This window comes from Podarcis cretensis, assembly GCF_951804945.1.
Source record: "Podarcis cretensis genome assembly, chromosome: 11".
Lineage (NCBI taxonomy): Eukaryota > Metazoa > Chordata > Lepidosauria > Squamata > Lacertidae > Podarcis > Podarcis cretensis.
The window spans coordinates 58,018,408-58,044,882 of record NC_137180.1 but is presented as its reverse complement, the minus strand read 5'-3'; the positions used below and the strand labels follow the sequence as shown (position 1 = coordinate 58,044,882).

Below are 26,475 nucleotides of genomic sequence, written 5' to 3'. Positions count from 1 at the left end.
AGGTCTGTTCTTAACCTGAAATTGTTCTTAACCTGAGGTACTATTTCTGGGTTAGCAGAGTCTGTAACCTGAAGCGTCTGTAACCTGAAGTGTATGCAACCCGAGGTACCACTGTAGTTGTGTTTGCAGTAAACTACAATCTTCGTTGTTAACTTGAGAACCCGACTGAGACTAAGTGTTTCACCGGGGAGAACCTGGTTGGTGGCAGCAGATTAGTGGTGTACTGGTCAATAGTCCATCAAACGACCGGGGGCTCCGTACACAAAAATTCAGGAGAAACAGTAGCGGGTGGTGGGGTAGGATGACAGCACTTACCTAACCTCCTGGCTGTGGAGTCTCTGCTGTTTACCAGAGGGAAGTGAGAGGGGCAAGGTGGTGGTGACATTGATGCTGTGGAAACGCACCAGCAGGAACACTCTGCCAGCATAATTGCACAGCACTGACCTCCCTGCTGCCTTGCTCCTTCCACTCTTGCTCCCAAAAAGCAGCAGGGACTCTGCTGCCAGGAGTCAGGTAAGCACCATTGTCCCACCAACCACTACAGCAGAGAGCCTTTCAGCAGTTGTGTTGGAAATGCAAAACCTCCACTTGCGGAAGCGAGACCAACAAAAGATGACATTCCACCTGCATTGTGCGTCTCATTCAATGAAGGCCAGCACAGTAGTCACGAGAGATATGATCAAAGAGCAGAATGAGGGCACCTGACCAGGCACCTATAAAACAACAAACGTCTTGCCAAGGCAGAGAATGGGTTCATTTACTGACTTCCTTCTCCCTGCCCTTTATCACACATGCCACGCTAGGGAGAGATGGATGGATGTTCTCTCGCCGACATTTCCGGGCACTCCGCCATTCTAGTCCCAACAAACACATCCCCAGATGGACACAAGCCTTATGACTCTGAATTTAAGAGCCAGCGCTGCCCAGCTTATGCCCACGACCCCTCTCAAAGCATGCCACTACTGGAGAGGCTGCAAGGCCAGGTAGGCATACTTTGAACATGGCCAGCACCTACAGCATCAGGTTCAGAGGTCAGCTTGGTGGAAGGCCTAGTGGGTGGATCTGATTATTCCTGAACCCCTTTTGTTTTTCATGTTCCGGCAGAATTAGTTGGACCACGACTCCTGTCATCCCTGGTCATTGGCCTTGCTGGATGAGGCTGATGGGACTTGGGAGGGCACGATGTTGGCTGTCCCCGTGGATTTCACTGGAGTACCTTTGGACCAGCTGCTTCTCCCCGGCCAGCTTTTCTCTGAATTGCTTCTAGTCCTAACATGGGAAAGGAGGTGTCAGGAATGAGCCAACTCCTAGTGAAACTCTACAGCCTGCTGCAGAACAGAGAGAGTTAGATCTGCTGCAGGCTGAACAGTGCCCAGTGCCCAGTGCAACTCCTATGGGCACTGGAATGCAGGTTACCAAGAGAATGACTGAGAGCGGGCTGGAACACAGCCAAAGCTCTCTGGAAGATCGGTTAGGTGCAAACAGACAATGAGATAGTTTGTTGGAACAGGAAGAGGTTGGAGCAAGCCAAAAGCCGGCAAATGGGAGGGTTGTTAGACCGGAAGCAAAACAAGAGATGTAAAAGTCGTAAGTTCAATATCTTCTGTAGATTCCAGAAGGACTCTTTAGAAGGGTCATCTTGAGTAACGATATCGGTCAGAAGCTTTGTTAGAGTTGTCCAGAGCTATCTGTTTGTTTGGTTTTTTTGCAACAAATCCTCCTTTTTAATTAGCTAAGCTTCTGGGAACCTGGACTTCTGACAGGAGGAGCACATCAACTTGGGAGATTTTCGTGATCACAGTGTGAAGTCCTATGTATTGTTGCTTTTGTTCCCGGCAGGGTCTGAACACCGCAATGGAAATGGAAGACGCCGGAGAAAAGTCTAGCAAAATGCAACCCCAGACGGGGAAAATCTGCAGAGCCCTGAGCTACATCACGGGGGACATGAAGGCATTGGGAGACTGGCTGAAAGGTAAGCACATAGCAGATGATGCACCGATGAGAACCAGAATGATGCAACATTGCTTTTGGACCTGGAGACCTTTGCTTGAGTGCCTGCTCATCTTCAAAGCTTCTCCTGTACGAACAGCACAATCCTGGGGAGCCTGTTGTCTTCCAGGAGATGATGGACTAAAACTTTCATTATCTCTCACTACTGGGACTCAGGACACGTTTCCTGAGTCCAAGAAGAACATAATATGGAGGGTGCCTGCTGGATTAGACCAATGGTCCATTCTAGTCCTGTGTTGCAGTCTAGGTGGTTCCATCAAACCACGAAGCTCAGTTTAGTAGTTTTGCAGAGGAAGCAGTGGGTGGGAACAGGAAGTAAGGCAGCAGAGCTCAGCGGCCAGGAGCCTCAGGTTCAAAACATCCCTGGTCACTCTGTACTGAGGGCCTCCCACAATCCTGGGCCAGTCCTGCTAGGTTTGGTGTTGTCCTCTCTTTTCCCCCATGCACATATCACGATATGTTTATTCCTTTGTTCCTAAGTTTCCTTTGTTTGAGATCCACTCCACCACCCTGCTCCCAGACCATCGGTTTATCTTGCCCAAATTCCAACACGAAGTTTTAAGTTATACACATGGAGCGGGTGTGTCGCAATCCCAGCACAAGCTGGCAGGGACACACTCACGCCATCTGCCATCTTAGATGTAAGCGACATAAATAAGCTGGGTTTTTTATCTCCGGCATGAACTCTGCCAGCAGTTCACGCGCTGCTCAGTCAACTCCCCAATTGCAAAACGGTGTGGTTTATTTTATTTTTTTTATAAACAATAATAAACGTGTGTCATATTTTACAACTCTGTCAGTGGTAAGGACCCTACCAGATGCTGCTGGGAATATGTGCGTTGGAAACTGTCCCAGACTATAAACTTTCAAACAACGGTAACAAAGACCTACTGGAGTGTGCTACAATTTGCGCCCCAAAATCTGCCTCTTTGTGCATTTTGACAGTGCATGGTCAGTGAGTGTTTAAATACTTTCCCAATGCTTGCTAAGTATTCAGGATCCAGTGAGTGCACCTAATAAAATGTCCTTCGGAAACATAGATCAAACTGTGGGTTCATCTAGCTCAGCATTCCGGGTGGCGCTGTTGTCTAGACCACTGAGCCTCTTGGGCTTGCTTATCAGAAGGTTGGCGGTTTGAATCCCCGCGACGGGGTGAGCTCCCATTGCTCTGTCCCAGCTCCTGCTAACCTAGCAGTTTGAGAGCACAGCAATGCAAGTAGATAAATAGGTACCACTGTGGCGGGAAGATAAACGGCGTTTCCATGTGCTCTGGTTTCCGTCACGGTGTTCCATTGCGCCAGAAGCGGTTTAGTCCTGCTGGCTACATGACCCAGAAAGCTGTCTGTAGACAAATGCTGGCTCCCTCAGCCTGAAAGCGAGATGAGCGCCACAACCCCATAGTTGCCTTGGACTGGACTTAAGCGTCCAGGGGTCCTTTACCTTACCTTTACCTTTTTACAATGATTGGCAGCAGTTGCTCTCCAGAATTTCAGGCAGCGTTCTCTCCCGACCCACATGGATATGATGGGGAATGAATCTGGGACCTTCTGCATGCACAGCAGATGTGCTTCTGCTTAGCTACAGCTCTTCCACAAGGGCTGTGCGATGCAGCCCTTTTGCTCAGCAGAGAAGCATGGCCAGTGCACACTGCTGCACTTGCTATTGATCTTGTTACATTGACTTGGTTTGTGAGGTTTTTTGCTTTTCCTCCAGAGATGGTCAAGGCAGTGTACACAGCATTCCCAGGTGGTCATTTATCCAGGCCTAGCCCTTGTTTGCATCAGCAAACTTAGTGTGTCATGTGCCTTGGATGGCTTTGAAAGAGGTTTGGACAAATTCATGGAACATAGGGCTATCAATGCTTCCAGTTGTTGGAAACTGCAAGAGCGGAGGGTGCATACCCTCCAACATTTCTCCAATGAAAATAGGAACATCCTATTCAATAATAATAATAATACAGTGGTACCTCAGGTTAAGTACTTAATTCGTTCCGGAGGTCCGTTCTTAACCTGAAACTGTTCTTAACCTGAAGCACCACTTTAGCTAAAGGGGCCTCCCGCTGCTGCCGTGCCGCTGGAGCACGATTTCTGTTCTCATCCTGAAGCAAAGTTCTTAACCCAAGGTACTATTTCTGGGTTAGCAGAGTCTGTAACCTGAAGCGTCTGTAACCCGAGGTACCACTGCAATAATAATAATATTCTGCCCATATGACTGGGTTGCCCCAGCCACTCTGGGGAGCTTCCAACATATATAAAAACATAATAAAACATTAAACATAAACAACTTCCCTATACAGGACTGCCTTCTGATGTCTTCCAAAGGTTGTATAGTTAGTTATCTCCTTGGCTTCAGAGGTTGGATAACTCCATACCCTCCAACATTTCTCTGATTAAAATAGGGACATCCTAAGGAAAAGCAGAACATTCCAGGAACAAATCAGAAACCATGATGGCTTCTGTAAATCTGGGAGTGTCCCTGAAAAATAGGGAAACTTTTAGGGTCTGAGGGTCTTCTTGTTCTAGGGCCCTATTTGAGATACATCTGGCTGGCCACTGCGAGAACAAGAGGCTGGTCTAGATGGGCCCTTGGCCTGATCCAGCAAAGGCTCTTCTTATCTTCTTCTGCCTCTCCCTTTGGACCCCTCCCTCGTCATCTTGTGTGTGAGCCTTTAGTCATGTTTTCAGGCACATCTGTTTTTTGCACTTAGGTGCTCCAATGACGACATTCACTTTATATATATATATACATTTTTATTGGTTTTTTTACATATCATTTCCAACATTCATTTAACATGACTTCTTATCTTATACAATATTTTAGACTTCCGTCAACACCTCTGATGATTTTCCATTCTTTATCACTTGTTCTGCATGCCTTAATTTCTCTATTACTCTTAATTATCATTAACTAATAATTCTCCTCCTAGTCTTTCTTGCAATATTTCAAATAGTCCTCATTACAGAACTTCTTGCAGTCCTACTAGCGTAATCTGTTCATTACTTTTCAAATAGTTCATATATTTACTCCAGTCTTCTAAGAATCTGTAGTCCCGGAGGTTTCAAATCCTTCCTGTTACCGTATTTTTCGCTCTATAAGACGCACCAGACCACAAGACGCACCTAGTTTTTGGAGGATGAAAACAAGAAAAAAAATATTCTTAATCCCAGAAGCCAGAACAGCTGCGCAGCGAAAGCAGTGATCCCTCTTGCTATTCTGGCTTCTGGGATAGCTGTGCAGCCGGGATTCGCTCCATAAGACGCACACACATTTCCCCTGACTTTTTAGGAGGGAAAAAGTGAGTCTTATAGAGCAAAAAATACGGTAATTTATTCAATTCTGCATAGAATTTCATCCGCCATTCTTCTTTCATCGGTAATTCTTCTTGCTTCCATTTTTGTGCCAATAACATTCTTGCTGCCATCACTGCATATAAAAACAACTTACAATCATGTCTGTTAATATCATCTCCTACAATGCCAAGTAAAAATGCTTCTGGTTTCTTAATAAATGTATGTTTCAACATTTATTTCATCTCATTATATATTTCCCAGAAGTTTTTCACTTTTTTACATTCCCACCACATGTGATAAAAAGTTCCTTCCTTTTCTTTACATTTCCAACATTTATTACTTGTTTTATAGATTTTAGCTAATTTCACAGGGGTGATATACCACCTATACATCATTTTCATCACATTTTCTTTCAAAGCATTGCATGCACTAAATTTTAATCCTTCTTTCCACAGTTTTTCCCAGTCTTTTAACTGTATACTATACCCAAAATCTTTGGCCCAATGGGGACATTCTCTTTCAGATAAGCCTCTGGTGTTTCAGTTTCTTGAGTGGGTCCTGCGTGGCATCTCTCAGGTGATGTTTGTCAGCAACCCGCTGAGTGGTCTGCTCATGTTAGCCGGATTCCTCGTTCAGAGCCCTTGGATCACATTGACATGTTGCACTGGAGTCATTGTCTCAACATTAACAGCACTGATCCTGTGCCAGGAGAGGTAGGTTTGCCCCTGAATTATTCTTTCATGCCTCAAATCCCTTCTCTTTTCTGGTTTCACATGCTTATATATACATATCTTTAGGCACCAGGCAAAAGCATTCCTCTTCTCCCAAGCCTTTGGCCAATTAAATAATCTGCGGCCTCTTAAACTGGGGGTGTTTTTGTTTTTATTTGTTATTATGGTGTGTGTGTTTTGTGTGTGTGTGTGTGTGTGTGTGTGTGTTTATGTTGTGAACAGTCCTGTGATCCTCAGGTGAAGGGCGATATAGAAATTATTATTATTATTATTATTATTATTATTATTATTATTATTATGCTACTGGGCTTATTGACAACTCCACAAATATCCTATGTTCTGCAATACATTAGACTGAAATTTTGGACACAGAAAGCTGAAGTTCTGTGAGCAGAATTATACTGTTCAGTGGAGGGGAATAAGTGTTATGTACTGAGCTTGGTCCTGCCAACCTAGCAGTTCGAAAGCACGTCAAAATGCAAGTAGATAAATAGGTACTGCTCTGGTGGGAAGGTAAACGGCGTTTCCGTGTGCTGCTCTGGTTCGCCAGAAGCGGCTTAGTCATGCTGGCCACATGACCCGGAAGCTGTACACCAGCTCCCTCAGCCAGTAAAGCAAGATGAGCACTGCAACCCCAGAGTCGGCCACAACTGGAACTAATGGTCAGGGGTCCCTTTACCTTTTTACTGAGCTTGGATTCTAGAACAATAGGCAGGTAGGGTCCTAGAAGGCAGCAACCTGATTGGTCTGCAGTAGCCGCCCAATCCGGCTCCAGGAGGAAGTGAATCAGCAACCTGATTAGCCTGCAGGAGCAGACCAATCAGGCTACAGGAAGGGAGTTGAATCAGCCAATCACACGTTGTTCAAATAATGTATATATAGCCAGAGGTTTTGAGGGAAAACACACTCACTCACTGTTTACCATGAGCTGAAATAAAGAGCATGAAATCAACACTCTACTCCGAGTATATTTCAGAGAATGTGGTCAGGAATCATCCCTTCCTTGCCAGCAACCCACAGAGACCCTGAACAATTAGGCAAGGGCAGACATTGTCCGTTATCACTCTTGGTCACAGCCTGGGGTAGAGGCAAATATCTTCTGCAGTCATCAAGACTGCTCCTCAGACCCTCAGCTTCAGCAGCGACTGTGGATGAGGATACAGTTGTAAGCATTTCCGACCTCTTTTGCTCCTCACGCAGGTCAGCCATTGCTGCGGGACTCTACGGCTACAATGGCGTACTGGTAGGAATGCTCATGGCTGTGTTTTCGGACAAGGGCGAATATTACTGGTGGCTTCTGCTTCCTGTTGCTCTCATGTCCATGACGTGGTAAGTATTTTGGGTTCCAAGTGTGCATTTTGTGTGTGTGTGCGCTTCTCCACTTTGCCCCCTGTCCACTTTGTTCTCCTCTCACCGTCAGGCCATAAGGTGCATTTATATTATACAACAAGGGTAGCCAACCTGGTGCCCCAGATATAGCTGGATTACAGATCCTTTCAGCCCTAAGCATGGACCATATTGACTGCAGCTGATGGGTGCTGGAATTCAGATATTGGGTGATGGATGTTGGAATCCAATATTTGGATTGGCAGCATGTTGCCAATTGGTCTTCCTTCCTTCCTTCCTTCCTTCCTTCCTTCCTTCCTTCCTTCCTGGAAGCATAGAAGCTATCATACCCCCCATCAGGGTCCCAATCCAGATTCTCCCCACCTCCTAATGTATGCATGATCAACTAAATATCTGGCCTTTCGGGACATCTCCGGGAAAAGAAAACACAGTGGTACCTCAGGTTACAGATGTTTCAGGTTAATTTTGCAGCTGCCCTTTACTTAACTAACATCACTAACAAAGCTTATAGATGGGCTTTCTCCAGAGCCCGCTTTGAGACAATGCCCTCAGCAGTGCTGTACGGCAAATTTACGCGGGCACCAATGCATGTGCGTCTCTGCCCCTGTATGTCTAATAAGGTAGAATCTGTCACTCACATCCTTCTATTTTGCAAATTTTATAGTGAAGAACGAGTTCAACTTATTTTGCCGCTTTTATCAAAATTTATACCCCTACAACATTATTTGGAATCCTCCCCCAAAATTCTACGAAAATAACTTTTGGAAGATTCCTCAAGCTCAATATCATATGAGGTGGCCAAATTTTGCACTCTAGCAATCAGGAAGCGTAAATCTCTTTTGTTGAATGGCACATTGCAAAGTTCCTTTGTGTAATTTCTTTTTCTTTTTTTTTGATGTTGTTGTTGATTTCCTTTTGTTTGACCTTGTGGTGTTCTGTGTCGCTGGCTTTTGCCGCAATAAAAACTAACTTTTTTCAGGTTATGCATTTTCGGGTTGCGCACTGTGCCAAACCCAGAAGTACTGGAGTGGGTTACTTCCGGGTTTCGGCACTCACACATGCACAGAAGCACTAAATCACACTTTGCGCATGCACAGAAGCGCCAAATTGTGACCCACGCGTGCGCAGACGTGGCACTGCAGGTTGCGAACAAGTCTCCCACACAGATTACATTCGCAACCCAAGGTTCCACTGTACTAGGGAGTAAGCCCTACACAAATCCATAGTGGATTCCCTAAGACTATTGTGTGGCTCCTTGTATGCCTCCATCCTCAACTCCTGCAGCCAGACTGGCACCAAACATATTGCTCTGCTTTCTTTTGGTCCACGTCAGTGAGGCTGAGAAGGGGGTCTTGTCATCTGGGTATCCCAGGACACACACTGCCCAGGCTTGCGCCCCAGGGAAGTCACTTGCTTTTGATGCTGTTAATGCAGCAAAAAGCAATGCAGGAGGTAGCAGTTATGAATTACCAGTCTTTGCAATCGCAGCAAGTGCAGCGGTTTGACTTCACCCCCAGAGGCACACTCCATTATCACTCGAGACAGAGGGATGCCAAAAAGAACCGGCTCCTTTAAGAGAAGCAACCATGACCCAGAAGGCCAGCTCCCGAACTTTTGTTATACCATTCATTAAGCTAGCAATGAGTTTTTGCATATAAACATCAGATGACAATGCACTCATGTTGATATTTGGTGTGGGTTTCTTTAAAAAAAAAATCCTTCACCTAAAGGCACACATGCAGAGCTAATGTATTACGATATGTGGTTTCACCCTCAGTGGGTAATTGAATCTGGGTTTTACAGGCCTTGTCCAATATTCTAACTACAGTGGTTCCTTCGTTTACAAACTTAAACTGTTCTGGAAGTCCATTCTTAAACCAAAACTGTTCTTAAACCGAGGCGCGCTTTCCCTAATGAGGCTTCCCGACACCGGTGCCCTTCCACCATTTCGGATTCCGTTCTTAGACTGAGGTAAAGTTCACAAACCAGGACACTATTTCCAGTTCTGCAGAGTTTGTAAACAGAATCGTTTTTAAACCAGACTGTTCTTAAACCAAAGTACCACTGTACTTCACTACACCCTATGTGTCTGCTAAACCAGAAATTACCTCAAGTTTCTTTTTGTTTTTTTCTTTTGTGATTTTTCATTGACATAGTTCTACAAACTGGTTCCATTCTTTCCATTCATTTCAAAAACATTTTCCCTCCCTTCATATAAACTGAACACTGAACCAAAACAAGTTTATCACATTAGATTCATTCAACAGGAAGGTTACATTCCATGCTGTGTATTGTGTATCACTTTGAGAAATATGAGTCAGTAACGCCAAAACAAAACAAAAATGCCAAGTGATAAAACTTCTCCCTTTGGCTCTGAGGACAAAAAAAAAAACCAGTTACTCAGCACGCATTCCAATCTGTTTCCAAAGGGGGAGCACTTTTGCTCTCTGCTGAGCACTCATTCTGATCTGTTTGTGGGGAGATTTGACAAAGGGCTCATCCACACCAAATTTCCTCCTCACTTTCTAGCCACCGGTTCATGCTTTTCCAGTCCGTGTGGAAGCACTTTTTTCTTCCCTGCCACTTTCCCTGCAAAACCCACTCTTTTAGATGCAGATAGTGTATAGATAAGGGACATGGGTGGCGCTGTGGTCTAAACCACTGAGCCTCTTGGGCTTGCTGATCAGAAGGTTGGCGTTTCAAATCCCCATGAAGAGGTGAGCTCCAGTTGCTCTGTCTCAGCTCCTGCCATCCTAGCAGTTCGAAAGCACACCAATGAGAGTAGATAAATAGGTACCACTGCAGCGGGAAGGTAAATGGCATTTCTGTGCGCTCTGGTTTCCGTCACAGTGTTCTGTTGCACCAGAAGTGGTTTAGTTCTGCTGGCCACATGACCCGGAAAGCTGTCTGCGGACAAATGCCGGCTCCCTCAGCCTGAAAGCGAGATGAACACCGCAACCCCATAGTCACCTTTGACTGCACTTAACTGTCCAGGGGTCCTTCACCTTTACCTTTATTGTATGGATAAATGCAGCAATGTTTGGAATCCATTCATAAAAAGCGTAATGTCTTGTTAATAATATTTTTACATTTATTGGATTAATTGCATCACTTATATACTCTATTGTGTACTCTAGTCTATTGTACAGTGGTACCTCGGGTTAAGTACTTAATTTGCTCCGGAGGTCCATTCTTAACCTGAAACTGTTCTTAACCTGAAGTACCACTTTAGCTAATGGGGCCTCCCGCTGCTGCCGCTCCACCGGAGCATGATTTCTGTTCTCATCCTGAAGCAAAGTTCTTAACCTGAGGTACTATTTCTGGGTTAGCGGAGTCTGTAACCTGACGCGTCTGTAGCCTGAAGCGTCTGTAACCTGAAGCGGTACCACTGTATTGGCTATTTTCCCTCTTTCTTTCTTTTCATATTATTCGCATCATTCATATTTCTTTTCTTTCATTGAAGATTTTTCACTGAAAACTTTTATACACACACACATTCTTTAACATTCTTCGCAACCCGCAGAAAACCCTTATTGCCCTTTGCTCTGATTCAGTGTTAAAGAGCAGGTTTCCTACGGAAAGCTGTGGGGCAAAAAAAAAAGGGGGGCTCAGAAATGGACTGGGGAAATGCAAATATATGCCTATAAAACATGGGGGGGGGGTGGTAAGGGGAAGGGGCCCTTGAAGTTGCGTCAAGCAACCTTCACTTTCCAGCACATTTTTCTAATTGCTTTCCTTATCACAAAACAGTCCGATTTGGATGGGGAAGCAGGTTTGTTTCGCAAGATCTCCTAAATAACTTTCATTGTGCAACCCGCATTTGCCGGTACGTGGTTGAATTCCACCAGAAAATAGCTACAGTTTGGAAGCCTGCTGGGGGTTCTGAAGCAGCAGCCACAATTTGGGTAGAATTTTGTTCGCAATTTCTCCAGGCTTTCTGTAAAAATATAAAAATAAAAACAAAAGCCAACTCCCCCTCCCAATACGATTACAGTGGTACCTCAGGTTACAGATGCTTCAGGTTACAGACTCCGCTAACCCAGAAATAGTACCTTGGGTTAAGAACTTTGCTTCAGGATGAGAACAGAAATCACGCGCCGGCAGTGCAGCAGCAGGGGGAGACCCCATTAGCTAAAGTGGTACCTCGGGTTAAGAACAGTTTCAGGTTAAGAACAGACCTCCAGAACGGATTAAGTTCTTAACCCGAGGTACCACTGTATTAGACATTTAAATGTTTTCTGGTTCCGTGCTTACCAATGCTTTAAAAAACTGTGTACACATTGGGTATGAGCCAAAGCTCCTCAAGGCTCCTATTTGCCAAAGCAACTCTGTGCACACAGGGACTGCCCCAATTTCCTTTGAGTAGGCATGGGAGGGAAATTCAATACAGTTGACAAACAAGAAGAAGAGAAGAGTTTTGGATTTGATATCCCGCCTTTCACTCCCTTTAAGGAGTATCAAAGCAGCTAACCTTCTCCTTTCCCTTCCTCCCCCACAACAAACACTCTGTGAGGTGAGTGGGGCTGAGAGACTTCAGAGAAGTGTGACTAGCCCAAGGTCACCCAGCAGCTGCATGTGGAGGAGCAGGGAAGCAAACCCGGTTCCCCAGATTACGAGACTACCGCTCTTAACCACTACACCACACTGGCTCTCTACCTGATTCACACGATTCAAAGGCAAATCTACCTGATTCACACATTCCGGGGGGAAATATGCAGGTTGACACACAGCCATCCGGCAAAATTTGTGCTTTCCTGAATGTTGCAATGCAGATTGGCAGCCAACTTTTTCCTGGCATCCATCTGTCTCGGGAGTTGATGGAGGAGTGTGCCTTCGGGGCTAAAGTCAAACCATTGGAGAGTTGCAGCGCCTGCTGTGGCTGTAGAGACTGAGATGGGAGAGACATGTTTCGTTGCAGCTGAGGCAGATGAAGGCGTCCAGTTGTGCTGCTGCAGATGCACCATGGCATTTCGTCTCTCTGTGCTGCTCCCTGCAATCGTTCCTCCTCCGATCACTTCTATGGATGCATGACTTGACTGCTTGTCTCCAGGCACTGCGGTCGTCTGCAAGGGATTCTCGCGTGGCTGGGTTGACGTTGTCAGCCTCCATGTCGCGTTTGCAGACATCTTTGCAACGCAAGAGTTGGTCTGCCAATGGGCCTGGTGCAAATCCATATACTACACTAAAACGTGCTTTAAAATTCAGTGGTACCTTGGTTCTCAAACACCTTGCCTCCTGAATAAATTGGCTCCCGAATGCCGCAAACCTGGAAGTAAGTGTTCCGGTATGCGAACGGTTTTCAGAAGCTGAACGACCGACGAGGCTTCTGTTTGAGTGCAGGAAGCTCCTGCAGCCAATCGGAAGCTAAGCTTTGGTTTTCAAATGGTTTCGGGAGTCGAACAGAGTTCCAGAAGAGATAATAATAATAATAATTTATTATTTATACCCCGTCCATCTGGCTGGGTTTCCTCAGCCACTCTGGGCGGCTTCCAACATAATATTAAAATACAATAGTCTATTAAACATTAAAAGCTTCCCTAAAGCTTGAGAACCAAGGTACCACAGTAATAATGAAAGTAACATTAAAAATGCATTATATTCGTGGAAACTGCTTTGCAAAAACATGTACAGTGGTACCGCTGGTTGTGAATGGGATCTGTTCTGGAGGCCTATTCGCAACATGAAAAGAGCGCAAGCCACAGCGGCGCGTCTGCGCATGTGCTGGTTGCGATTCACCGCTTCTGCGCATGCGTGTGACGTCATTTTGCACTTCTGTGCATGCATGAGCAGCGAACCCGGAAGTAACCCTTTCTGGTACTTCTGGGTTGCTGCGGGACGTAACCTGAAAGAATGTAACATGAAGCGGACGTAACATGAGGTATGACTGCATGCAAAAAATTGCATGGGACATCCCATTGTGTAAGTGCAAATCACTGCTGGCAGGACCTCTTACCTGAATCCCACGCAATATTGTTGTTGTTGTTGTTTAGTCGTTTAGTCGTGTCCGACACTTCGTGACCCCCTGGACCAGAGCACGCCAGGCACTCCTGTCTTCCGCTGCCTCCCGCAGTTTGCTCAGACTCATGTTCGTAGCTTCGAGAACACTGTCCAACCATCTCGTCCTCTGTCGTCCCCTTCTCCTTGTGCCCTCCATCTTTCCCAACATCAGGGTCTTTTCCAGGGAGTCTTCTCTTCTCATGAGGTGGCCAAAGTCTTGGAGCCTCAGCTTCAGGATCTGTCCTTCCAGTGAGCACTCAGGGCTGATTTCCTTCAGAATGGATACATTTGATCTTCTTGCAGTCCATGGGACTCTCAAGAGTCTCCTCCAGCACCATAATTCAAAAGCATCAATTCTTCGGCAATCAGCCTTCTTTATTACTAACTGTGAATCTATACATATAAGTTAGCATAAGCACATTTTAACGCAAGTCTGTGTCCCCTTAGCTCTGTTGTGTTTCCTCTCTGTGTACAGAGATGCTATTTTGTTCTTCTATTCCAGTCCTCTTTTCACGAGTGCCTTGGCCTCCGTCTTCAGCAAATGGGACCTGCCAGTTTTCACGCTGCCCTTCAACCTGGCGCTGAGCATGTTTGTGGCCGCCACTGGCCCCCACAACCCCTTCTTCCCCTCGACGCTCATTCAACCCGTGACCTCAGTGCCCAACATAACGTGGTGGGAGGCCGAAGCATCTTTGGTAAGGGCCATTTCAAATGCTCGCATCTCTCAGCCAAGGGAATTCATAGGGAGGGGAGGGGGGCCCTCTGAATGAGGGAACAGGGGGTGGAAACAAACCACTTTCAGACAAAGGATTGCGGGGCCCAATTCCTGCATTTATTACCCTTTACATGCTGGTTGCTCCTATACTGGGCCGAGCACAATGGGATTCTGCACCAAGGGACAAGGCAATTGCAAAACATCGAGCTGAGAACAAGCCTTGAGTCATGGACACTGGACAGTGAATCCAGGGGAAATTACGGTATTCTCTATTTTTTTTATAAAAAAAAATGTGGATGGAACTGTGTGATTAACAGGTAATTGACAGTCTTTTAAGAAAGCACCATAACTCAATAAATAGTCAATGTATAACAACTGTACTGGAGGTATAAAAATATGAACCAAACACATTTCAACTTTGATGCCTTCCTTGTCGGCCCTAATTGGGTGCATGTATATAAATAAGCATGGGACGCGGGTGGCACTGTGGGTTAAACCACAGAGCCTAGGGCTTGCCAATCAGAAGGTTGGCAGTTCGAATCCCTACGACGGGGTGAGCTCCCATTGTTCAGTTCCAGCTCCTGCCAACCTAGCAGTTTGAAAGCACATCAAAGTGCAAGTAGATAAATAGGTACCGCTCCAGTGGGAAAGTAAACGGTGTTTCCATGAGCTGCTCTGGTTCGCCAGAAGCGGCTTAGTCATGCTGGCCACATGACCCAGAAGCTGTCTGCGGACAAACGCCGGCTCCCTCAGCCTATAGAGCAAGATGAGCACGCAACTCCAGAGTCGTTCGCGACTGGACTTAATGGTCAGGGGTCCCTTTATCTTTACCTTTATATAAATAAGCATCAAATATCAAATACAGTTTTTAATATGTTGATTACATGACTCAAGGTTTCATGCTGGCTTGTGGTTTCACAGTGCTTCTATACTGGGGCCCAAGTACGTAAAAGATTGCCTCCCCCAATATCAACCGTCTCAGGCCCTATGGCTCTCAGGGTGGTGATATTATGGCATGTTGCCTAAATGGTCTACTTAGTAGCAGTCCCATGCTTCTGGAATCCCCTCTCTGGTGGTGTCCATCTGCTCCCCCTCCCCTTGCTCTTAATATTTCCATAGTTTTTTAAAATGTCCCTGTTCAGCCACCCATGTGGTGGCTGAAACATAGGGGATTTGAGGAGCAAACTTGGAATTATTAGCAGTGAGGATGCTTGGTTTGCCTGAGGTGGCCACTGCACTCTGCCTAATGGCATTATTATTATTATTATTATTATTATTATTATTATTATATATAACACCCTTCACCTGAAGAACACAGGGTGGTTTACAACATGTTGTTGTTGTTTAGTCATTTAGTCGTGTCCGACTTCGTGACCCCATGGACCAGAGCACGCCAGGCACTCCTGTCTTCCACTGCCTCCCGCAGTTTGGTCAAACTCATGCTGGTAGCTTTGAGAACACCATCCAACCATCTCGTCCTCTGTCGTCCCCTTCTCCTTGTGCCCTCCATCTTTCCCAACATCAGAGTCTTTTCCAGGGAGTCTTCTCTTCTCATGAGGTGGCCAAAGTATTGCAGCCTCAGCTTCAGGATCTGTCCTTCCAGTGAGCACTCAGGGCTGATTTCCTTCAGAATGGATAGGTTTGATCTTCTTGCAGTCCATGGGACTCTCAAGAGTCTCCTCCAGCTCCATAATTCAAAAGCATCAATTCTTCGGTGATCAGCCTTCTTTATGGTCCAGCTCTCACTTCCATACATCACTACTGGGAAAACCATGGCTTTAACTATACAGATCTTTCTCGGCAATGTGATGTCTCTGCTTTTTAAAATGCTGTCTAGGTTTGTCATCACTTTTCACCCAAGAAGCAGGTGTCTTTTAATTTTGTGACTGCTGTCACCATCTGCAGTGATCATGGAGCCCAAGAAAGTAAAATCTCTCACTGCCTCCATTTCTTCCCCTTCTATTTGCGGTTTACAACATAAAAACACCAAATACATCCCGGGCAGGATCCCCTCCCCACTCCTTGATTTGTGGGTGCTGTGTGTGAGCAGTTGTCTGTGACCCATGCCCAACACCAGATTTGTCTAGGTAAGTCACAAACAGTACCGGTTTGCCAAATAGGCAGAGTAGGCACCGACCTCTGGGCCCCACACCTTTTAGGGGCCCTGCAACAACAGATAAAAATATTATTGATGTAATATTGATGGGAAATTACAATCTAGCCTTCTTCGTTCAATTCAAGAGGGGGCCCTGATATTTTGACTGACACAGGGTTTAATCTGGCACGGGTCACACTGGAAATAGCAGCAGCAAACCTTGCGCTGATTTTAAGCAGTTTCCTTTGCCCCCTAACCCACAAAGCGGCTGTTTGTGGGTTTCATTTACGTGACAACCCCAGGGCCATAGAAAAACACCCGGCTGGTAAAGTTATGCATAAGATTTTATTGTGGCAATCGACTTTTATATGCGCCGCGAACTAACTCCCCTAACTGCCTAATTGGGCCCAATCGACACGTTATGACATCCAAGTGATCTTTCCAACTTCCAAACACCCTGGATCTCGGAGACTTTGGTCTCTCGTTGGCACGAGGGCAAATAAATGTGATCCGGTAGAAAAGGAGCAGCTCCATGCTTCCTGCGAACAGATCCAAGCTCAGCAGTCGTCCTAGCCTTAGCTATAACCACTTTAGCTTCAGTTGGTCACCCATTGAATAATTACGCGAAGAGACCTTCAAAGTGTGAAGCTGCCAAGATAATAATAATAATAATAATAATAATAATAATAATAATAATAATAAATTTTATTTATAACCCGCCCTCCCCAGCCAGAGCCGGGCTCAGGGCAGCTAACACCAGTAAAATTACAGTTAAATCATAAGGGGGGGGGGACCAATTTAAAATACAGGTTAAAATGCAATTTAAAATGCAGCCTCATTTTAAAAGTACAGTGGTACCTCGGGTTAAGTACTTAATTCGTTCCGGAGGTCTGTTCTTAACCTGAAACTGTTCTTAACCTGAAGCACCACTTTAGCTAATGGGGCCTCCTGCTGCTGCCGCGCCACCGGAGCACGATTTCTGTTCTCATCCTAAAGCAAAGTTCTTAACCCGAGGTACTATTTCTGGGTTAGCAGAGTCTGTAACCTGAAGCATATGTAACCCGAGGTACCACTGTAGTCAATAAATCAAGACCATAAGGGGAGGGAAACATAAGGGTCAGACTGAGTCCAAACCAAAGGCCAGGCGGAACAGCTCTGTCTTGCAGGCCCTGCGGAAAGATGTAAAGTCCCGCAGGGCCCTGGTCTCTTGTGACAAAGCGTTCCACCAAGTCGGGGCCAGTACTGAAAAGGCCCTAGCCCTAGTGGATACCAATCTAACCACCTTGCGACCTGGGACCTCCAAAATGTTGTCATTTGTGGACCTTAAGGTCCTCCGCAGGGCATACCAGGAGAGGCGGTCCCGTAGGCGTGTGGGAGGGGGGTTGAATTTATGTGTCAAGGTAGCCTGAGGTCTGCATTTCCTTCCAAAATGTCCGTAGCAGGTCAGAAGCAACTCACATGCGCACTACAACATACTCATAAGCCACCTTCTCTCGGCCGCCAGGAGCATCATAGCCAGAGACTGGAGGGACCTGTCAGGAGTAAACATGGACCACTGGTACCAAACCTTATGGGAAACAGCCCTACTAGAAAAATAAGCCAACAAACTGAAACTAGCATGGGGGCAAATAAAAGAGGACATCTTCACCCCGGTGTGGCTCCCCTTTGTTACATACGCAGCCCAACAAAACGACAACAGCATATGAATCAATATGGCTAAATTGACCCAGCAATTCTCAAACACGCAAACAAAACTCACTGCTATAGTCAACTATAGGCAACCAACCATGCTCTGTGTCCCAATCTCTCTCTCCACCAACAAAAACTAATAAATGAATAGAAATAGGACCGACCCATGTGATGCTGACACAAAAACCTTATGTAGGGGGTGCGGGTGGCGCTGTGGTCTAAACCACAGAGCCTAGGACTTGCCGATCAGAAGGTCGGCGGTTTGAATCCCTGCGACGGGGTAAACTCTTGTTGCTCGGTCCCTGCTCCTGCCCACCTAGCAGTTCGAAAGCACAAAGTGCAAGTAGATAAATAGGTACCGCTCCAGTGGGAAGGTAAACGGCGTTTCCGTGCGCTGCTCTGGTTTGCCAGAAGCGGCTTAGTCATGCTGGCCACATGATCTGGAAGCTGTCTGCGGACAAACGCCGGCTCCCTCAGCCTATAGAGCGAGATGAGCGTGCAACCCCAGAGTCGTCCGCAACTGGACCTAATGGTCAGGGGTACCTTTACCTTCTTACACTATGTAGAAGAACAAAGGTTTGCTGCCCTCCTCCTCTTTCCCCCCAACTTTATATGGTCTATAACATTAGCAGCTCACATCAAATATGAAAGATCTGTAGAAAACTCTATGAACTGAACGCAGAGACGCTGTATGTGCTTTTGAAACCAAGAAAATATTTAATAGAAACAGTTTTTAAAAAACAAATAAGTGAATAACTCGTATGGCATCCGTGAAGTTAAGAGAATCAAATTTCTCCCCCACTCATAGCATGGAGAAGAGTTTTCTTTTTCTTTTTTCCAATAATTTTTTATTATTTTCTTTACACAGTCATTACAATACATTAATCAACATATAACCCTTTTTGATCTGCCGAGCTTGCGACTTCCCTTCAGCTGGTATCCCTTGTCAAGGAGAAGAGTTTTCTCCACCAAAAATTACATTGGAGCGAGGGAAGGAGAATGTCTTTTCTTTCCTGTTTTTTCTTCAAATGCTCCTCTGGATTTTAACCCCAATTGTCTTAATGGTGTTCTTCATACCCCCATCACTCCCCATCGTTTTCTCTCCTAACCTGAGAGTTAGATTCAAGATGATATTGATTCAGGGCCACACACCCGACCCCTCAATCGCTCGCTCAGTTAGCTGTAATGAAATATTTGGGATATGCACAGAATTGTACGTTCGGGAGCCGCATTCCTGAAAAGACTCTGTTGACGTGAGCAGCGCTGTATCCCACAAAGTCAGTGGAAAAGTACAGCTTGGGGCCTCCATTGGCAAATGGGTTTTTTTGGCATTGAGACCAGTCACCTCCAGCTTCCACGGAGGGGAGACATATTATGTGAGATTAACAGGTTATTAGAAATATTTTTCATTCTTATCTCCACAAGAGACTTCAGAAAGCGTGTGCAAGCAGCGTCATTTAGTGGAACGCTCCCCTGTGACTTAGCCAAAGCAGTAATGAGTTTTCTCCTGTCAAGTGGAAGCAGACTCATGCGTCGGGCATTTAATTTCATTTAAAAGGGGGCCTTTGTTTCGGCGGCCGGCTCATCACGGTTCAGATTCATAACATTCACTGCCTGACATTAGCTGCTTGTTTGAAAGGAAGGAAGGGCGCATACCAGCTCAGGGGTTGAGAGTTCAGTTGACAAAAGCCCAGTTTATATGTCCCTGGAACAGAAGCAAACTTCATTCAACTGGAGGGGGAGCAGTAATGGCGTCCCTCACCTCCCGTTAGCAAATAGTGTCATGTCTTAAGATGGGAGTTCCCTGTTGATAGCTAACTTTCCACTCCGTGCAGGTGGCTGAGATGCCCAATTCTTCTTTCAGGAGAAGGAGGAATTTAATGAATGGAATGTCCTTGCAGAATCCTCGCCACAGAGATGGGGAACCAGCAGCCCTCCAGACCAGGGCCGGCCCACCAGTTAGGCAAGGTGACACAGCCACCTCAGGCGGCAAGATCCACCGGGATGGCAGAGCACTTCTTTCCCCTTTGTTCCTGATACTGTTATGTATTGGGTTTATGTTACAAGGCGTGTTCTAACCAATCGTATAGGCGTTGGTAGTCGAACGCTCTAATGGCAAGTAAGCGCATGCATTTTCAACCGTCAACGGTCAATGGTCAGTTCATGCACGGTTTATTATTGTGTTGTCCAGTCAGTTCGGCTCTTGGTTTCCTATGAGTGAGCTGTTGTCACTGACAAATGTTGAATGAACTTAGCTGAGGAACTTACACTCCCTTGGGCTTCTGACTTTTCCCGAACATTTAACATTTTGTGATCTGCCTCAGGTGCCAAAACGTCTTGGGACAGCCCTGCTCCAGATGTTGCTGGACACCAACTCCCATCAACCCCAGGGGTGACGGGGGCTGAAGATCAGCAGCATCTGGAAACCACAGTGTCCATCACCCAGGAGGGCTAACAAGGGGAGGCCAGTATTTCTGGGTTCCTCAGGTAGCAAGGCAGCATAGATGGTGCCCTTGAGCAACAGTGGCCGACTCTGGGGTTGCGGCGCTCATCTCGCTTTATTGGCCGAGGGAGCCGGCGTTTGTCCGCAAACAGCTTCCAGGTCATGTGACCAGCATGACTAAGCCGCTTCTGGTAAACCAGAGCAGCACACGGAAACACCGTTTACCTTCCCGCAGGAGCGGTACCTACTTATCTACCTCACCCCGTTGCGAGGATTCGAACCGCCGAACTTCTGATCTGCAAGTCCTAGGCTCTGTGGTTTAACCCACAGCACCACCCGCGTCCCTGTAAACAGAGCATTGGTTATTGGTTATTGGAAACAGAGCATTGGTTATTGTTCATTCATGGTGATTTGTGTTCATAATGCTAATGGGTCGGTCACATGAGACCCCTCTTTCTTTTTTTTTTTTTTCTTTTTTTTTATTAAATTTTGACATAAATATATTTCACAAACATACAAAAGACAAAATGAAAAAGAAAAAACAGAAAAAGAGAAAAAAAACAAACAAACAAAACATGAAATACATACAACTTTGATGACATTGATCGACTTCCCTTTATCTCGATTTCGGAAATTAGACCCCTCTTTCAATACTCATCATGTCTGCAAAAGTTCTGGGGTGGTCAAACTGCTTCATTTTCAATCAGAGCCTCTCCTGTAATGTCCTGCTGAAACCTCATAACCTTTTTCATAGAATCACAGATTTGTGGAGTTGGAGGGTCATCTAGTCCAACCCACTTCAACGCAGGAAACTTTTGCTTGAACTCACGACCTTGAGATTAAGAGTCTCATGCTCTACAGACTGACCTATTGCAAATGTTCTGGTTTGGTTTTCCCCCACTTTTGTTGAGCTGTAGTCCCTATGGCAGGCATAGGCAAACTCGGCCCTCCAGATGTTTTGAGACTACAATTCCCATCATCCCTGACCACTGGTCCTGTTAGCTAGGGATGATGGGAGTTGTAGTCCCAAAACATCTGGAGGGCTGAGATTGCCTATGCCTGCCCTAAGGAGAGCAATAATGTGGTAGCATGAGAAAAACATCACAGAAACATACAGGATAACAAGCAGAAGAAACCCATCACTCGTATACTACTATTGTGCCAGCATCGTGTTACAGAATGCACCTGCATTAGAACACAAGTCCAGAGAGGCTTTAAGATGCCAGAGCCTGGTTTCTGAGAGCCCCGGTAAGAGACTCACAAATGAGAATGTAAGAAGAGTCCGCTGGATCAGGCCAATGGCCCATCTAGTCCAGCATTTATTTCTCACAATGGCCAACCAGATGGCGATGGGACCCACCTTAACACACACACACAGTGTGCCCTAAATAATACTTGCACTCTTCAAGCATAGATACATGTTCCTGGTGACATAATCCAGGAATCGAACACACCCAGATTTTAAAACTATTGAAGGCTGAGAATATACATCAGAAATGGTATATTTTATCACTATCCTATGCTGTCATAAATTCTCTGAATCATTTAGACCCGAGTATGGTGGGAGACTGGATTCTGGGCAATTGATGGTCCTTATTAATATTGGGGCATTTGTATGGAAGACCGTTATCATACAACCTTGAAACCTGATATATCTTTCCCCAATACCTGTTCCACAGATATTGCAGTCCGTCCCAGTGGGAGTTGGGCAAGTGTACGGCTGTGATAACCCTTGGACCGGAGGCATTATCATGGTGGCTCTGTTCATTTCCTCCCCACTCATCTTCATCCATGCCGTGATTGGCTCGGCACTGGGGGTGCCTGCAGGTACGAGAATGCCCTAGGCAGCCAGAACTGGCTTAAACCATTATCCTAAGTACTCCATCGTATAGATATCCAGCCAAACTGGGGTTACAACTGAGATGCTAGTATCTGGTTAGCTTGCCAGATAAAACAAACAAACCATGCTTGGGGTCTAAAGAGGGAAGAACTTGCCTCTAGGTGAAATGAGGGGGGACTCGCCACAGATACCTTTGCATGTCAAATTCCATCTTGAGATCCTAGGGTAGAAGGTTTCTAGAGATTGTGTGGACCTAATCAAATTATTATTATTATTATTATTATTATTATTATACCCCGCCCATCTGGCTAGGTTTCCCCAACCACTCTGGGCAGCTTCCAACAGAACATTAAAATGCAATAACCTATTAAACATTAAAAGCTTCCCTAAACAGGGCTGCCTTCAGATGTCTTCAAAAACTCTGGTAGTTGTTGTTCTCTTTGACATCTGGCGGGAGGGCGTTCCACAGGGCTGGTGCCACTACCGAGAAGGCCCTCTGCCTGGTTCCCTGTAACTTGGCTTCTTGCAGTGAGGGAACCGCCAGAAGACCCTTGGCACTGGACCTCGGTGTCTGGGTTGAACGATGGGGGTGGAGACGCTCCTTCAGGTATACTGGACCAAGGCCATTTAGGGCTTTAAAGGTCAGCACCAACACTTTGAATTGTGCTCGGAAACATAGTGGGAGCCAGTGTAGGTCTTTCAAGACCGGTGTTATATGGTCTCGGCAGCCGCTCCTATTATTTCCTAGGTATCAAGGCTGGGGAACACTTGACCCTCCAGATGTGGCAGGACACCATCTCCCATCGGATGGGCCAAATTTTAGTTCAGCAACATCTGGAGGGCCAAAGGTGCGTCGCCCTGCCTTCAGCCCAGGAGTGACGTGTCTTCTTCTCACCTGTCTTCTTTGCAGCCCTGAGCCTAGCCACACCTTTCAACAATATTTACGCCGGCTTGTGGAATTACAACAGTTGCCTCTCTTGCATCGCAATTGGGGGCATGTTCTACGCCCTCACCTGGCAGACCTTCCTTCTTGCACTTGCTTGTGGTAGGTACCCAGTTTCATCCCTATTGTGCTCACACAACCCATAGGAAACTGTCAGAGCATTTGTCCCTGTTGCCCAGTATTAGCCTCCTATGATTGCTAGCTTCTCTCCACAGTCTCATTTCCCATCACTTGCTCCCTGAAGATGCCAGGGATTGAACTTGGGGAATATCTCTTGGATTTTAAAAAATATACATTGACTTAGTTTATAGCAGAATTTAAAGCTTGGAAGCTGGGTCACCCATTTCCTCTGCCACCCATTCTGTCTCATTCTCACATCATTAGCATTACTTAAGTTTTTAAAAAGGGAAATAGAGGGGTCCCATTGGAATAGAAAAATAAGTTCTTTCCTTAAAAACAGTCTTGAAAACAGACTTCTGTTTAATTGGTTCTATGTTTTCAAGAGAATCCATCAAGAGTGCATGTTTTGTGACTTTCAGAGATTTATAAGATTTCTGTTTATTTGGTTTTGCTGAGAGTGCATATTTCATATATTTCATGCTGTTCAAGGTTCTGTATAGATTATATAGAGAGTTTATATTGACATCACATTGTTGTACTTGGTCATCGTGTTGCCTTGGCTATTAATTGTTTGCAACACAGGGGTTTAATTGTTTGGCCACTTCAGAATCTGCCATATATACTAGTCTAATTTACTTCTTTGTCTCGTCTCCCCGCACCCATGCCTCTCTTTTTTTTTCCAGCTCTGTTTACTGCCTACTCAGGAGGAGCACTGGGCCATATGTTTTCCGTGGTGAGTTTTGCAGGCTTTAAGGGGTTGAATTCATCATTCATCATTTCTTAGTGATAAGGTCACCATCCCCTTTAAAAAAATGGAAGCACACAAAAAGGAGCTTGTTGGTCTTGGCTCCTGACTCTGGGAGATTTAAAAGGGGAATAAAAAAAAGTAAAGCTGCTATTCTACAGCACTCCTGTCTTCTTGAAATTATTCATTATTTAGAAAATGTGTAAACTGCTGGATCGAAAGGTTTTACAGCCAGTATACTAATGAAATTGGAATCCACTGTCCAGAACACACATACATAAGGTCATTCATCATTAAAATTCAAACTCAATACACCTTTTAAAACAGATACAGGCAAACAAATGTTATACGTGATGGCATACATTGTTCCATGCCACCTGCATAACCCTACTGTTTCATTTTGGGGTTTCCCCGACAACTGGGCAAACCCCTGAAATGAAATAAACTGAAATGAGAGGAGACCACAGAATAGTAAAGAGATGCAATGCAGAAAATCCTCTGTTCCTTACTTTATCGTGTTGTCTTTTCACTTTGAATACCTGTTGCCTGTTCAGAGCCAGAACAAATGAACAAACCAACCTAAGATGCTTAATAAGCATAGGTCCTGGTCCATAATAAGTACTTCCCAAATCTGCCATTGGCTAATATCTTTTTTAGAGACCAAACAAAATGTCACGAACTACTGCGCAAGCTGTAGAGTTCTACAGAACTCTTCTTTGGCCAGATATTGCAATGGCCTTTCTCAGCCTCAGTTGTGATTGGACAGTAGCTTCCATCATCCCTGAACACAGAGTTTGAGTTCCTCCAAGTACCATGTTGGAGGAAGGTTGTGTTTGACAAAGCAACAAATGGAAGTGGGCAGATGGAGTGAACAAACAAGGAGCAAAACAAGTTGGGGATGTTACAGCCTGTGGGGTTCTGCATCTAGATTCAGGTCCAAAAAGGAGATTGGAGACTGGGTTAGCCTCTTCTAGACGCAATGGGTACCAAGTTTACACACTTAGGAATCTGGGATAAAGAAGCAATGACTGATCCCCATTTCTGAACCTCTCTTCTCCTTCAGTTCGGAATGCCTTTGGGAACATGGCCTTTCTGTTTATCTTCGCTCACTTTCCTGCTCTTAACTACCACCAATGACTCCATCTACAAACTTCCTCTCTCCAAAGTCTCCTACCCAGAAGCCAACCGGGCCTATTATTTGTCAAGAAACGACGGACAAAACGCCAAGTCCACCTGCGACGTGTGACAGGCTGAGCCTCGTGCATCTTCCTGTCCGTAGTGGTGTCTGGACTTCCCAAGGAAGATAAACAGCTCAGAAGGAAAACAAAGCTGTTGGTGGAGCTCTTCATCCATTTTAAGTCGCAAATAACTTCACGCAGATCAGCAAGTCTCGGAAATCTCTCCGTATGCCAGTCAGAAGTGAGCAGAATATCCTGTTTGTTTGGAAAGGGGTGTGACATTGATGGAACAAATGAGGGCTGAGTTCTGTGCTGGCCAACTGCAAGTTCACTGGCTGGAGCCAGTCTTTTAAAGCAATATTAGCTGATACCACCAACATACATATATATGTGTGTGTGTGTGTGTGTGTGTGTGTGTATAATCACAGTGTGGTTTTTTAAACAATGCTATACAGTGTCACTTGTAAGGAATAGGAGGAAAACGTTATTGTGTGTCACAATGAAATATTGTATGCAAGTTATATTCACAGGACTTTAGTGCTGGAGGGCACCAACTTTATTGTGGAGACTGAGCACTCCTATAGGGGCCAGTTCATATGAAAAAGAGACAAAGAAAGACCTAGACTAGACCTAGACCTACAGAATGGCTCCTAAGAAAAGAGGCTTTGGTGATTTCTGGATTAGATGATATTCAATCAAGAGGACATCTAATTGAGAGGACAAAGCAAGCAGTGGGAGAGTTGCATGTCTGGGGAGAGTATTTTTGTATTAATTGTATGCAATGGGAGTGTCCAATTACAGGTAACAGAAGAGATGTGGGCTAACCATACTTGCATAGTCTGTATCACCTTGCTGGAATCCCCATGGTTGACTGGTGGGTTTTTAATTTGCAAACTGAGAGAGCATACTCCAGATCACTGGACAGGTAAGGCAAAACTACCGTATTTTTCGCCCTATTGGATGCGCTTTTTCCCCTCCAAAAATGAAGGGGAAATGTGTGTGCGTCCTATGGGGTGAATGCAGGCTTTCGCTGAAGCCTGAAGAGCGAGAGGGGTCGGTGCGCACCGACCCCTCTCGCTCTCCAGGTTTCAGGAAGCTATCCGCAAGCCTTGGGAGCTCCGAGGGAGTTCCCGTCGGGCTCCCAAAGCTTGCGGATAGCAGCCTGCATCCCGAAGCCCGGGGCGCGCTGCACAGCGTGCCCCGGGCTTCGTGCAGATATTGGACAGCCCCACAAGCTCGGGGGACAGCGGGGAGGCGGAGCGCCGCCATCCCGCTATTCCCCGACCTGGTTTGGAGGCTGGCGCTGGGAGAAGCGGGCTTCTCCCAGCGCCA

At 45.7% G+C, this 26,475-nt stretch overlaps 1 protein-coding gene across 1 annotated transcript; it reads left to right on the top strand.

Moving 5' to 3' along the window:
- Positions 1 to 794: 794 nt before the first annotated feature.
- LOC307226288 (urea transporter 1-like) lies at positions 795 to 25,747 on the top strand. Its single transcript, XM_079994985.1, has 9 exons — positions 795 to 983; positions 1,840 to 1,972; positions 5,824 to 6,013; positions 7,232 to 7,360; positions 13,878 to 14,070; positions 21,997 to 22,144; positions 23,068 to 23,202; positions 23,904 to 23,953; positions 25,029 to 25,747. The coding sequence occupies exons 1-9, from the start codon at positions 810 to 812 to the stop codon at positions 25,209 to 25,211; spliced, it is 1,335 nt and encodes a 444-aa protein (XP_079851111.1). The 5' UTR covers positions 795 to 809; the 3' UTR covers positions 25,212 to 25,747.
- The last annotated feature ends 728 nt before the right edge of the window (positions 25,748 to 26,475 follow it).

Coding starts and splice junctions, on each gene's coding strand:
- LOC307226288 (XM_079994985.1), top strand. CDS start 810: ATGGATGGATGTTCTCTCGCCGACATTTCCGGGCACTCCGCCATTCTA. Junction 14,071..21,996: donor GGGAGGCCGAAGCATCTTTG/GTAAGGGCCATT, acceptor CCTGTTCCACAG/ATATTGCAGTCCGTCCCAGT. Junction 23,954..25,028: donor TGGGCCATATGTTTTCCGTG/GTGAGTTTTGCA, acceptor CTTCTCCTTCAG/TTCGGAATGCCTTTGGGAAC.